General features: G+C 43.8%; 1 protein-coding gene across 2 annotated transcripts in view; it reads left to right on the top strand.

The window, feature by feature from the left end:
• ABCA4 (ATP binding cassette subfamily A member 4) overlaps nt 1-15,011 on the top strand; it is a 139,570-nt gene that overhangs the window by 41,022 nt on the left and 83,537 nt on the right. For both annotated transcript variants that reach the window (XM_030936738.1, XM_010385128.2), the window contains exons 7-11: nt 4,179-4,268; nt 7,239-7,479; nt 8,497-8,636; nt 9,278-9,394; nt 10,102-10,299. In XM_030936738.1, the coding sequence (XP_030792598.1) occupies nt 4,179-4,268; nt 7,239-7,479; nt 8,497-8,636; nt 9,278-9,394; nt 10,102-10,299 (786 nt within the window). The remainder of the gene's footprint in view (nt 1-4,178; nt 4,269-7,238; nt 7,480-8,496; nt 8,637-9,277; nt 9,395-10,101; nt 10,300-15,011) is intronic.

Genomic DNA, 15,011 nt, shown 5'->3' with positions numbered 1-15,011 from the left:
GGTCTTTCTTATGCTTCATGTTATTCATTTATTAGGACTCTTAGGCAACAGGGTGGTAAAAATGCAGAGGAGATGCATGCTATGATCTGAATGTTTACATCCTCCCCAAAATTCGTATGTTGAAATCCTCATCCCCAAGATGATGGCATTATGAGGTGGGGCCTTTGGGAGGTGATTATGTCATGACTGGCATTAGTGCCCTTGTAAAACCCCAGAAAGCCAGCTTGCTTCTTCCACCATATGAAGACATAGAGAGAGGGTACCATCTACGAATCAGGAAATGAGACCGCACCATGCAATAAACCTGCTGGAGCCTTGATCTTAGACGTCCCAGCTGCCAGAACTGTAGGAAATAGATACCTGTTGTTTACACAGCTTGTGGTATTTTGTTATAGCAGCCAGAGTGAACTAAGACAGTGCTGATCTTATATTCTTGGAGGGAACCCTTAGTCTTCAGGGAAAGCAAAACCACCATTTGGGACAGGGTGTTCTCCAGGCACTGCCATATATGCTGATGTGGTTAAACTGCAAACTATGGTAAAAATGTGGAGGTCTGAGGAATTATCAATCAGGAAAAATATGTAAAAAGGAGTTAAAGTCTTGGTGTTTCTGGAAGGATATGCACCAAATTGTTAACATTGATTACCCTTGGGTAGAGATGTGGGGAAGTTTGCAGAGAGAGCTTTGCCTTGTACTTTATATAAGTAAGCAGCTATTACTTTTTCTGTTTTGTTTTTGTTTTTGGTTGTTTTTTTTTTGAGACAGAGTCTTGCTCTGTCGCCCAGGCTGGTGTGCTGTGGCATGATCTCGGCTCACCACAAGCTCTGCTTCCCAGGTTCATGCCATTCTTCTGCCTCAGCCTCCCAAGTAGCTGGGACTACACACGCCCACCACCACGCCCGGCTAATTTTTTGTATTTTTAGTAGAAACGGGATTTCACCGTGTTAGCCAGGATGGTCTCGATCTCCTGACCTCATGATCCGCCCGCCTCAGCCTCCCAAAGTGCTGGGATTATAGGCATGAGCCACCGTGCCCTGCCATAAGCAGCTATTACTTTGTTGTCTTTAAAAAAAAAAAAAAAAAAAAAAACCCTATGTGCTCTTCATGTGACTTAGAACTACCTAGGCAATAAAATTAATTGAATTAGTAAAATTGAGTGATTATGAATTTTCAGGAAGTCATTAATTTACCACTTCTTTATTACATCCACATCTAACAGGACCTCAATATAGGGAAATTTGACTTCAAGATAAAAAGACCAAATTTATTAACCCTTTTTTAAAAAGATGACTTAAAAGCAGACTTGTCTTGCAGAACCTTCCTTAGTTGGACACTGATGAGTGTACAGAAAAGGCAATGGATAAAAAGCTTGGTGATACAAAGATAAAAAGGTGGGGTCCTGTCCTTAAGAAACATACCATTTCATGGAGTATCAGGTGTATAAACAATTATAATCAATCTGCTTGTTATTCTGATAAGGTGATTTACTCACACACCCACCACATGCCCAGCATACCTAGAAGTCATCCAGGTATGATTTCTATCTACAGGGGGCACAGAGTCTTACAAGGAAGACAGATGACAAGTAAACACCAGAATAATTACCAATGGTGAACAGCGCAAGGAAGGAAACAGAACTCTTAAAGAGAGCATGGCCGGGCAGGGATGAGCAAGAGGCATAGAAAAAGGGGCATCTAAATCTACCTGGGGGGCAGTTGTCTTTCACATAGGTCATCATGTTAGGAATGAGACTTGAGGGATGAGTAGAAGTTTGCCAGGCAAAGAAGGAGTGGGGGCGGGGGAAATAGAGAGCAGAGCTTGGGGGCAGGAGACAGCTGACATATGAGTGGAGATAAAAAGAAGTCCATTTGGCGGCAGAGAAGCAGGAGAGCAGGCAAGTGAGGGAGCCAGGCAGCAGCTCACAGAGGCCATGTGTGGCATAACGTAGTAATGACTTTCTCTTCTGGAGACTGTAGGGAGCCATGGAAGATGTTTGTGCAAGGCAAGTGACATGACTGGATTGGCCTGTTGGGTAGCTCAGACCACAGCGCATTGGAAGGGAGGGGGCTAGAGGCAAGGGGACTGGCAAGAAGGCCAGTCCTTTTCCTATGCCTATTTTGATAAAATATTCTAGAAGGGAAGTGAACAAAGGCAGTCCTAGAGGGGAAGAACAAAAAAGATAGGATATTTCCTTAGTATTTGCTCATTCAACAATTTGTTTTTGCATACACATTAAAATCTTTTTTTATTATTAAAACTTTGTATTATAGGGGAAAAGTATCAAAGTAGAGTGAATAATATAATGAGCGCCCATGGACCTATCACCCAGCTTCAACTATTATCAATATTTGGCTGTTCTTGTTTTAACTGTTCTCCACATTTTTTTTCCTAAAGTTTTTTTGAAGCAAATCACAGACAATATATCAATTCACCATGTATACTTCCCTATATATTTCTAACTCATAAGAACTTATTTATTTTAACAAAATCACAATGCTATGATCATACCCAACAAAATTTACCATAATGTCTTAATAATACCCAGTCCATGTCCACTTTCCCCCAATTGTTACAGCTGGTTTGCTCAGATTGGAATCAAAACCCACATGTGGCCATTTTACTGCTACGTCTCTCAGGTCTCTTTTCATCTCTAATAATCTCAGGGGAGACAGGAGGGAGGATGGGCAGGACTTAGTGATAACTTGCTTATTGACACACAGTTTTGCTGGCTTGCTTCCTCCCTTCCCACCCACTCTTCTCAGCCCCACCCTTGTATGGAAAAAACAGAAATTAAAGTGCTTTGCCCAGCACCCACTGAAGCTATTTCCAAGGAGTTTGAAGAGTACTCCCGGCAAGACCAATGCCTCGGTCCAGTGCTCCGGTCAAGGAAGGGAGACGCTTCTCAGTGGTGTAGTGTCAATAGCAGCTTAGCTGTTCTTTCCTCTGGAAAATTTTACCCATCTGCTTTGTAGCTCTCATACCTAACAAAGCCTTTCATTTCACAATTAGAAAATAAGCCTGAAATATGAATGCTGCCTGAGTGTACCTACATTTATTCTAGAGTTTCAAGGTCAAAAAGAACACAAGGACTTCTGCGTCTACAGCAGAGAGGAGAGGGGCAAAGACACACAGCTAGATATGAGAACCTGGCTGGTCAAAGCCTAACTCCACCTGTTTGTCAGCTTTGCTGCAAGTTAGATCAGCCCAATGATCATTTAGGAGAACCATGCTGGCAAATAAAAAGCTGAGGCTTTTGGTCCCCAGAAACTTGGATGAGAATTACAAGTCCAGCTCGTTAAAAGGCTCATGCCCAGTGCTCACTTCACACATACTCAGGAAGCATGCTTGAGTTTGAAAACCACTGTCTTTACACTTAGAACTCAGTCCTACACGACTCCTCTAGGATCAGTGATTCCATCAATTTTGAAACATGAAGAATGAAGTCAAACAGGACATGATCTTGGTTTCCAGAAAACCAGATGTTCACATCAGGCTCTGGGGCTTGGAGGCAGCACACTTGGGGGTTTCCACATCCCCTGCCGAGGTGGCAAATGCAGGAGCAGTGCTGAGTTCGCATGGGCTGGGGTTTCCTGAACACTGCTGGCAGTTGGAGAATCTGCAAGGGAACTTCTCTGACTCCTGCCAGCCGCTGCTTTAAAATAAAGGTGATGTAGCTGGTCAAATCCTCCATGAGAGAGCAGTGTTGAATGAAGGAAGAGACACAACCTGTCTGAAAATGGCACAAAGGAAGACAGATGTAAACACTGACGAGAAGACTGCAGTGTCTACAAAGCTCTGAGGTGAACAGATGGGCACCCCAGGCCCGCAGCACTTCCTTCACACTCTGTCAGCTGCTCTCTGTTTTCCTTCCTCTAGGAATCTTGTTTGGTGTCGCTAAAACAGCAATCAGAATCACTTTGAAATAGTGATAGTATTTAATATAACTATGAAACTATCTGTGATTGACAAGCGCAGCAGGGAGACTTGGAATGAGAACCTTTAATCTGTCAATTAAATAAAAGAGTTTTGTTTCTAAAAGTAATCTTGCAGAAAAGGTTCTGTGATCAGAAAGAAGGAGAGGGGAAGTTTTCAAGCATATAGGAGATCAGATAGTACTTATGTGTGTATATACCTAAAACGTATATGTATTTAAAAAATTGTTTTACTGTCAATTACAGCTTCCCACACTCCTAGACAGCCGTTCTCAAGGTATCAATCTGAGATCTTGGGGAGGAATATTATCTGATATGTCACCAAGAATTCAAGAGGTGAGTAGCCTGATGGTAATAATTATAATTTCATTATGTCTTTCTACCATTTACCCCTCTTATGCCAAATAATTTAATTGTTTTCAAACCTGTTCAAGGAAAAGCACATTTGATCTTTCCATCTAGCGATTTCAAAGCACCTGTTCACATTCCAAATTATCTGTGCTCTTAGGTAAGAGGCAGAAAGAAAGGAACCACCCTTCTGATTTCACATCAAAAAAGAAATGCCACTGGCAATAAGCAACTTGCCTGGTATGGCACAAATCATCAGAGGACTTACAGTTGAATCTAAGTCTTTTCAGTACTGAGGTGATTCATTATTCTGTTACAGTCTTAAAATTCAAATAATATATACTGCCAATAATAATAGCATACACCTTTATAGCTTACAGCCACTCTTCTTCTAAGTGTTTTACCTATGTTGGCTTATTTCATCATAAAGAAAACAATTGACTTTTGTGTCGTTTTGTAAAAAGATGTGCACATTTTAATTAACAATCAGGTTGCACAAGTCCCCTCCCATATGGAAATGGATTCTTCCACGCAACAAATGAGAGGTGCTGGGGATATGATGATGAACAAGCAGATTTGGTTATGGCCCTATGGGAAAGAGAGATGGGAAACAAGCAATTCTCTTCTAGGGTGATGAGTGTTACGAAAGGGAGGGAAAAGTTAAAACAGTCTTTTTTCCAAACTTTTCTCCCTTCATTATTCGCAGCTGACTTGGGCTCCACCAACCTGGAAAATTGCATGGTTGGAATCTGTCTTTATAAAACTCATCTCAACCTGGGCCGAGTATGCACACTGATGTGTGGGAAAGTTAGAGAAGAGCCCATTGTACTAATGCTTACCTGCTACAGTGAGAGTCTCTGTTAAACAGTCTTTTCTTCACAGCATTAAAAAAATTCATATCAGTACAATAAAGTTGAAATTGATAGAGAATGTAAAAACATCCCCAAGGTATATCAACACTCTTAGTTCTGAGTAGGGGTTCCAGAAGGCTTCTTGACTGTCTAGATAGCAAGTCTAATCATTTGTGAACTGGGTTGAGCAGAAGGCCAAGTTTATATTAATTGATATTACACCATTTGACCTGAGAACAGCCCCTTCATCTCTGAGTGCTTTGACTAAATGAGCAACATAATAATAGTAATAACCCCTTACAAGATTGTCATAAGACTCACTGTTGTTGAAGCAATTTGAGATTTTGACTTTATTGAAGCATAGATGGTGATTATAGGCATGACTCACTGTGTGGATTCTCCCTGGGCTCATCAGTTTCGGAGGGCAAGTGTTGGCATGTGGACAAAGAGAGGGATGACAGGTAAACATGGCTTATTGCAATGGGGAACTATTTTCAGTCTCACCTGATTGAATCCTAATGGTTTTATAAATTCCCCAGTACCACTGAAAGCAAAGCAAGTAATAAGGTATGTTTTAGGAATAAAAGCAGCATTATTTTAATTTTGTATTTTCCCCTAAAGCAAAGCCAAATGGCATTATAGAAGCCAAGCTACTGGCAACTCCACCAGCCTTCTCCTGAGTTCTCGACAATACAGATCTGCCCTCAAAGGATGAGGCCAGCAAGCCCCACGGGTGCCCACATGGGGAAGAGAAGGCCATCAGCCTCCTCTTAGCTGGCACAGAATTGAAAAAGTGTTTTTCTAGGAATGAAGACTTCGTCTGTTCTATATTTGCAGAATTTTAAAACACACACACATGCACACACACAGAGGCACACATACGAGAAAACCACAAACCACACATTTCAAGGAAATGGAGGAATTCATTGGTAAAATTAAGCTAATAAGGTTATTTTCCAAATATAAGAAACTAAAGTTTAGACTATTTAGCCAAAGAAATTTGCTCTGATATTGCCTTTCTACAACAGAGCCATTCCCCAATCATTTTATTTCCCCCCTTTTCTCCCCAGTATCCCCATCTTGGTGGGACAACAGAACCCAAGAAATGGCTTAACAGTAAAATATTTTCTGCATTTGCCCAAGGACACATTCCCAAGGAATTCAAATAAAGGAGACTGGAAGAGGAGAGGCTGTACTACAGGGCGCTAGGGGTCACTCTGTGATTGTTGTTGTTGTTGTTGTTGTTGTTGTTGTTGTTGTTGTTGCTGTTGTTGTTGTTTTGAGACGGAGTCTTGCTTTGTCGCCCAGGCTGGAGTGCAGTAGCGTGATGTCTGCTCACTACAAGCTCCACCCTCTGGGTTCACGCCATTCTTCTGCCTCAGCCTCCTGAGTAGCTGGGACTGCAGAAGTCTGCCACCACGCCCGGCTAATTTTTTTGTGTTTTTAGTAGAGATGGGGTTTCACCACATTCGCCAGGATGGTCTCCATCTCCTGACCTCGTGATCCGCCCGCTTCAGCCTCCCAAAGTGCTTTGATTACAGGCGTGAGCCACGGCGCCCGGCCACTCTGTGATTTTCTTTAAGGCTCATCCTAGTATTCTCCTAGTCCCTAAGTAGATGGCTGTAGTTTTTGTTTTTTGCTTTTCGCAGCTGGATTAAGGATTGCTGAGAGTATGGATGTTTTCTTTTAAAGGTGGAAGTCAAGGCCAGGCGCGGTGGCTCAAGCCTGTAATCTCAGCACTTTGGGAGGCCGAGACGGGCGGATCACGAGGTCGCGAGATCGAGACCATCCTGGCTAACCCGGTGAAATCCCGTCTCTACTAAAAAATACAAAAAAACTAGCCAGGCGAGGTGGCGGGCGCCTGTAGTCCCAGCTACTCGGGAGGCTGAGGCAGGAGAATGGCGTGAACCCGGGAGGCGGAGCTTGCAATGAGCTGAGATCCAGTCACTGCACTCCAGCCTGGGCGACAGAGCAAGACTCCATCTCAAAAAAAAAAAAAAAAAAAAAAAAAATGTGGAAGTCAAACCCAAACTTTGGAGCGTTGGCCTCACAGTAGATTATGACTCTGGCTGCCTTAAAATAACCTGAAGCCTTTGCCTTGCCCCAGTTTATCCGTCGGCCTAGTATGCAGGACTTGCTGTGGGTGACCAGGCCCCTCATGCAGAATGGTGGTCCAGAGACCTTTACAAAGCTGATGGGCATCCTGTCTGACCTCCTGTGTGGCTACCCCGAGGGAGGCGGCTCTCGGGTGCTCTCCTTCAACTGGTATGAAGACAATAACTATAAGGCCTTTCTAGGGATTGACTCCACAAGGAAGGATCCTATCTATTCTTATGACAGAAGAACAAGTAAGTTTTCTGAGTTCTGCTTGTAAATTGGCCCCTCTTGTTGGTTAAGTTGATGGTTTAACACTTCCAGGTGAAACCAAACCTGGGGTTGCATCTATCTTGTCTTGTTGAGTGGCCTTAGGCAAAAGAGACTTCTCCCAGAAAGTCCACTTCCCCTTGCAGAAAGGGGGCGTTGCTTATAAGCAATTCTGGACATGAACCACAGAAAGAACTGAGGCCCACTTGGAAAGGGAACAGAGGGGCCCTTTCTCACTGATATAGTTGAACTAGGGCTAAGTTCAAGAGGAAGAGAATGATCCGCAAGGAAGCAACCCAGAGTTGCAGGCAAAGCTCAGGTCAGAAGGGCCCTGGCAAGTAAACACGGCTGTGGGATGCTTTTACAAACGCATTGCAGTGAAACTCTGTGTGTAGTACTAAATTACATTCCGAATGGCAAATTCCTGGCAAATCATCTTCCCCACCTTTCACTTTTTTTTTTTTTTTTTTGTCTTCTATGGGGTAAAGGAAGGTGGGGTGGGGAAGAAATGTAACTGGGTGCCCCTGTAGTTAAAAATTGAGAAGAGGCAGCAAAGGACTTGCCAAAATAGTAGGACTCTAAGATAGCTACACACAACAAAGCAGCTAAGCAGCTAATTGAAGGGAAATTACTGAGGCTCAAGCTGAGATTCCAAGTAGGGGGCTTTGTTTGGCTTCTCAGTCCCTTTCATCTGAGAAAGACCTCAGTTCCTAGCAGTAATCAGAGGCAGGCTTCTCAGCCTCCTTCTTCTAAAGCAGAATAAACCACAGGGCAAGCCCCATCCTTTGTTTCTCTGATGAGGCCATTACTGAGAGGCACTGTGGCATTTTGCTACTAATGATGAGCTTGTTATTGGTGGGGTACAGCCTATTAATTTAGGTTATTCGTCAAATCCTCCAGCATGGGGTTGAATGAGACATGTGATGTGGATACACTAATGACTATGTTGAGTTATAAGCAATGGGGAGTTTCTGTAAAATCTGTCCCTTCTCTCCTGGCAGCATCCTTTTGTAATGCATTGATCCAGAGCCTGGAGTCAAATCCTTTAACCAAAATCGCTTGGAGGGCAGCAAAGCCTTTGCTGATGGGAAAAATCCTGTACACTCCTGATTCACCTGCAGCACGAAGGATACTGATGAATGTAAGATCCCAGCTGGGCTTGCCCTGTGTACCCTGGACCTCCCAGAAGTTTTTGTGTGTGTGTGTGTGTGTGTGTGTGTGTGTGTGTGTGTGTGTGTGTGTCTGTGATGTGCCTTCCTGCTAACACATCTCATGTTTGTTTTTTGCTAAGTGGACTCTTGCGTTTCCTCCCCCATCCACAGTCATCACTGGAATGCTTTGCTTCATTGCCCCTGCCTCCCCTCTCTACTGCAGCCTACAATGAGATTTTCTTTCCCACTGCTTGAATTATATCCCTAATGGAAGGGTTCACAATTCTCTGAATCCTGGCTACTCAGAACAGATAAAGACAGGGAGGAAGGGAGGAAGAGTATTTTCTCCCAGGGGGTCCAAATCTAGCTTTAACGAGGGAGGTTCCGAGAAAATAATATCATCAATATTACAGGGACTTCTGAGATACTAAGAAATTAGATTCTGTCAGCCCAGGAGGTTGGGAGATGGTGAATTGTTCTGGGAAATGGCAATAGACTGAGAAAATAAAAACACTTCCTTAAAAAGCCTTTCCCTAACACTAAGTGACAGGGGCAGAAAAGACACAACCAAAAGTTCTCTCTCACTTTTCTCTCTGTTCGTGTTTCTGTCTCGATCTCTGTCTGGTTTTAGGCCAACTCAACTTTTGAAGAACTGGAGCGTGTTAGGAAGTTGGTCAAAGCGTGGGAAGAAGTAGGGCCCCAGATCTGGTACTTCTTTGACAATAGCACACAGATGAACATGATCAGAGTAAGAAGGGGTTGGAGGGTGGGGAGGGGAGGGGAGAAGGAAAGGGTGGGGGCAGGAAAGTTCCACTTGTTTCCTTTTCCCAGCAAAGAGTTAATCGCTATTGGAGTTAGATCAAAATACAACAAGCAGGCCCCAAAGGCCCTCATTCCAAGCAGTCACCAAGTGGGGTCACTGACTTTGGATGAGAAAGATGTTTCTTGAATTCTGGGAGAAGTCTAAAAGCTGCCACAAGACCAGTGGTTTCCTGGAGTTTCCTGCTTTTATGAATTCACTCAAGGGCCTCAAATTCAAAGAGGCATCTCCCCAAGAGGCTGGCTCTGTAACTCCAAAGATCGTTGAGTGTTTTTGTCTGGTCTCATTTTCAACTTTGCAAAACCAAGACAAGAGTTCTATATAGCAGGGACACTCAAAAGAAAGCAAAAATATCCATAAGCAAAAGACAGCTTTTTATATACCATTTTCAATGCCCCCCATCTGGCCCCTCCTTTGCCCCTACACATCTTCCCTCTATTCCAGAGACCCACGGACTGGGGGAAATGCAATAAAGCTAGGTATGCCTCGTAGTGGAACAAGCTCACTAGCTCTTTAGGAAGCCTTAGAGTCTCCCTAGTCTCTACCCTCAATCACTAAAAATTAGAAATGGCTGAAGAACAAGACCAAAGATCCTGTGGAATTTCTAAGCAGTGACTGTATTTCTTCTTCCCAAGGATATCCTGGGGAATCCAACAGTGAAAGACTTTTTGAATAGGCAGCTTGGTGAAGAAGGTATTACGGCTGAAGCCATCCTAAACTTCCTCTACAAGGGCCCTCGGGAGAGCCAGGCTGATGACATGGCCAACTTGAACTGGAGAGACATATTTAACATCACTGATCGCACCCTCCGCCTGGTCAATAAATACCTGGAGGTAAGGGGCTGCAAGCCCCACAGTGGGCCCCTTGAAGATAGCCCCGTGAGTGGGACCAGAGCTCCCTTAGCAAGTCAAGTGGTCTTGGACTTAAGCTTTCATTTTCCCCACTGAAGAAACAAGAATCCCTACATCCCCTGTGCAGTTCTCATTCTCTAACAGCTTATCCATACTTAAAACTTATCTATGCTGAAAACTGTTTCTTCTTCACATCTCCTACCTTCTCATGCTGGGCTCCTCCTCCTGTAGCCCCCTTTAAGCATCTGCGTCTGTCCTCAACCCTCTCCTGTCTGCCATTGCTTGAGTGGCCATCTATGGCCAGTGTCCCCTTAACCCCACGGTCCCACTGTTTGCGGGATGCTCCTGCCCCCAAGTTCTACAAGCACATCAGCCTAAACACGTCCCCTCCAAAAACTGTATGTTCTCTTTGCCCATAAAACATATCCTCCTCCTGTATTTCCTATCCTAATTAACATCGTCGGTGTTTGCCCAAATTCTCAAGCGAGGGATTTCAGGGTCATCCCTAATTTTCCTTCTTCACCCTCCACACAGTAGCTGTCACTTAGTGAGTGTAACTTTATGCCAAGCACTGTGCCAAGTGCTTTTACACACATTTGCTTCATTTAATTCTCACAGCTCCATGAGGCTTGCACCATTATCATTGCCAATTTGCAGATGAGAAGCCAGTGCTTAAAGAGGTTAAATAAGATCCCATGCACGACCATTAGGAGAAGCAAACAGGATCCAGCTCTGGGGATGCCTGAGTTCAGAGCCTGCCCTTCTGATTTCTCTTACCAAGCTTTGTCTCCTCTCCCTCTTAAATATCTCTCAGCTCTGCCTCTTGCATTCCAGGCTCTCTGAGGACTAGAGGCTTTGTCATCTCCGCACCAGCCCATTCCAAGGGCTTCCTCCCTGGACTCCAGGGTCCAGCCTCTGTTGGCCCAGGCGTTTCTCTACAATGGCACCAGAGTTATGTTCCGCAATCCTGCTTACATTGCTCTCTGATTTAAAATCTTAATGATTTGACCCCCAAATAACATAGGTCCCTTCCAAATCTGTCCTTCCCCACCTTCCCAGCCCTTGCTCACTGCACACCCTCAAGTCTACTACCTGGCCCTTTCACACCCACAGGCATTCCCATTCCATGATCTCTTGGGATTCTACCCTTTGCAAATGCTGTTTTCATTGCTCGTTTATTAGAGCGCTTTTGGTCACAAGCTTTTTGCTTAAACAAAAAGAAAGCATTTGTTGGTGGACATAAATAATGAAGTTCAGGGGGATCCAAGAGTTGGAAGCCACCATGAGCACCCTGTGTCCTTCCACCTCACTTTTCTACTCGTCTCTGCTCAGCGTCAGCCCTAGCCAGGCCCTCTCCTCTGCTGGTGCCCTAGCTGCTTACAGCCCTTAGCAGTCATCTGTACACCAAAAATCCCCTTCCCGTAGCAGAAGCAATGCTCCTAGAGAGTTTCCCTGTCAGTCTGGCTCCTGTACCCACCCCTCTGTACTCTGACTGGGAGGCCTGGGTCAGCTACCCACCACAGGGCCATTACTATGAGCAGGATTACTGTGAAGTGGAGGAAGATATTTCCCCAAAAGAAGAAACGCAAGGTAGAAAAGTGTATGTCTACCAACGCCTGAAATGACTGTCCCTTTCCTCATCTGCTGAGCTTCTACTCATTCATTCTCTGAAACTCAGCATTCAGCTCTCAAATGTCACTTCTGCTTTGACGGAGGTTTAGTCATTCACTCCTCCGTGCTTCCTGGCCCTCTCTTCACGCCTCTCTCGGACCCCTCTCCCAGCTAGATTAGAGTTGGCTGTTGACATATCCAACTCTGGCTGGGCAGCTATTTAGAATCTGGGAGTTATTTAGAATCAGGGAGCATATCTCAGTCATTTTCAAATTCTTGCCCTCATACTTCCAGTGAATGACTCCATCTAAGGGCAGATCACTCTTGCCCATGGGCCAGGTCTGGATCTGTGTCATCTAGAACTGTTGGAAGGTAGGGGCTTCTGAGAGCAATAGGAGACAGAATAAACTCGAGGGCCCTCGGGAGCATGCCGTCTTGTCTCAGACTTGTCAGTCCTGAGGATAATGAACTAGTGAGGAAAAGCCTTGCTCTATCTGTCACCTGGTGCTCTTGAGGACTTGCTGTTGGCCCTGGTGCCACCACAATTTTCCAGAGTGTATGACCCTCTCTCTCCAAACTCTGGAAGTGGCAGCACAGGTTCCCGAGTGGCCTTTCAGAAGGTACCAGTCATAGCAGCAGCACCAAACTGCAGGCAACTACTAAGTGATCACCAACTTGTCTGAAGACAAGAATGACCTTGAATGCTTTTTATAAAACAGGATTTGTTTTTAATTTTTAAATTTTCTTTCTTTATTTTACCTTAAGTTCTGGGATACAAGTACAGAATGTGTAGGTTTGTTAAATAGGTATATGTGTGCCATAGTGGTTTGCTACACCTGTCAACCCATCATCTAGGTTTTAAGACCCACATGCATTAGCTATTTGTCCTAATGCTCTCCCTCCCCTAGCCCCCCAGACCATCCTAATAGGCCCTGGTGTGTGATGTTCCCCTCCCTGTGTCCATGTGTTCTCATTGTTCAGTTCCCACTTACAAGCAAGAACATGTGGTGTTTGGTTTTCTGCTCCTTTGTTAGTTTGCTGAGCATGATGGCTTCCACCTTCATCCATGTCCCTGCAAAGGACACAGTCTCATTCCTTTTTATGGCTGCATAGTATTCTATGGTGTATATGTACCACATTTTCCTTATCCAGCCTATCATTGATGGGCATTTGGGTTGGTTCCATGTCTTTGCTATTGTAAACATACATGTGCATGTATTTTTATAGTAGAACGATTTATAGTCCTTTGGTTATATACCCAGTTATGGGATTGCCGGGTCAAATGGTACTTCTGGTTCTAGATCCTTGAGGAATCACCACACTATCTTCCACAATAGTTGAACTAATTTACACTCCCACCAACAGTGTAAAAGCTTTCCTATTTCTCCACAGCTTCACCAGCATCTATTGTTTCTTGACTTTTTAATAAATCACCATTCTGACTGGCATGAGATGATATCTCAATGTGGTTTTGATTTGCATTTCTCTAATGATCAGTGATGATGAGCTTTTTTCATATGTTTGTTGGCCACATAAATGTCTTCTTTTGAGAAGTGTCTGTTCATATGCTTCACCCACTTTTTGATAGGGTTGTTTGTTTTTTTCTTGTAAATTTGTTTAAGTTCCTTATAGATTCTGAATATTAGACTTTTGTCAGATGGGTAGATTACAAAAATTTTTTCTCTCATTCTGCAGGTTGCCTTTTCATGCTAATGATAGTTTCTTTTGCTGTGCAGAAGCTCTTTAGTTTAATTAGATCCCATTTGTCAATTTTGGCTTTTGTTGCAATTGCTTTTGGTGTTTTAGTCATGAAGTCTTTGCCCATGTCTATGTCCTGAGTGGTATTGCCTAGGTTTTCTTCTAGTTTCATGATTTTGGATTTTACATTTAAATCTTTAATCCATCTTGAGTTAATTTTTATATGAGGTGTAAGGAAGGGGTCCAGTTTCAGTTTTTTGCATATGGCTAGCCAGTTTTCTCAACACCATTTATTAAATAGCGAATCCTTTCCCCATTGCTTGTGTGTGTCACGTTTGTCAAAGATCAGGTGGTTGTAGATGTGTGGTGTTATTTCTGAGGCCTCTGTTCTGTTCCATTGGTCTATTGGTCTGTTTACAAAACAGACTCTTAAGCATCAACCCAGATCAACTGGCTTGGAATTTCCAGGGAAGAGGCCTGGTTATCTGCATGTTTACAGACCTATTAGATTTGTGGGACCTTGGAGTTCCCTTGTACAGTTACTCAATTAACATCTCCCTCCTCTCATGTTGCCTCTACCTGCTAAGCCCTTATTCCCAGCCAGGCCCACCACCATCCACCCACTGCTATTATAACATAAGCAGGACCTGTGCTGGGGGTGTGGATGGAGGAGAGAGACTCTATTGCTTTATTTGTGCAGCATGGAGTTCAGTGGTTCTCACAATGTTTTTGTGAAGTACTGTGAAGAATACACCTTGTCTACTTGACATTTGTATCATGACATAAATGGCTGTTTTCCAGAAGGATTATTTTTCCCATGCAGCTTGTACCTAATGCAGCCCCAGGCACCCAATAGATACTTAAAATACATTAGTTGCTTAAATGGTTAAGAATTCAGTCTCTATGGCGTAAACCCAGGAGGCGGAGCTTGCAGTGAGCTGAGATCCGGCCACTGTACTCCAGCCTGGGTGACAGAGGGAGACTCCGTCTCAAAAAAAAAAAAAAAAAAAGAATTCAGTCTCTGGACCCACACTGCCTGGGTTCAAATTCCTATCATCTGTGCCCAGTTTCCAAATCTATAAAATAGGGATATTAATAGTACTTACCTAATAGGATTGTTAATGAGAATTAAATAAGCTAATTCATGCAAAGCACTGACATATAGTAAGCACTTAATAAATATTAGCTTTTTAACAAAATACAAGCCAAAAACCATTGCTTAGGAGAGAAAATGATGTTAGTGCCTCCTGTAAATAGGCCTCTAAGCTGGTGCTCCTCTAGGAATCACAAAGCTGCAAATCACATCCTCCCTGGCCACCAGGGCTTCACGAGGGTCTCTGAGCAGAGAGGTATGATGGGGGCAGAAGCCCAGCAGCTGTGATAAG

Source organism: Rhinopithecus roxellana, chromosome 8 (genome assembly GCF_007565055.1).
Source record: "Rhinopithecus roxellana isolate Shanxi Qingling chromosome 8, ASM756505v1, whole genome shotgun sequence".
Lineage (NCBI taxonomy): Eukaryota > Metazoa > Chordata > Mammalia > Primates > Cercopithecidae > Rhinopithecus > Rhinopithecus roxellana.
This window is presented reverse-complemented; position numbering and strand designations above follow the sequence as displayed.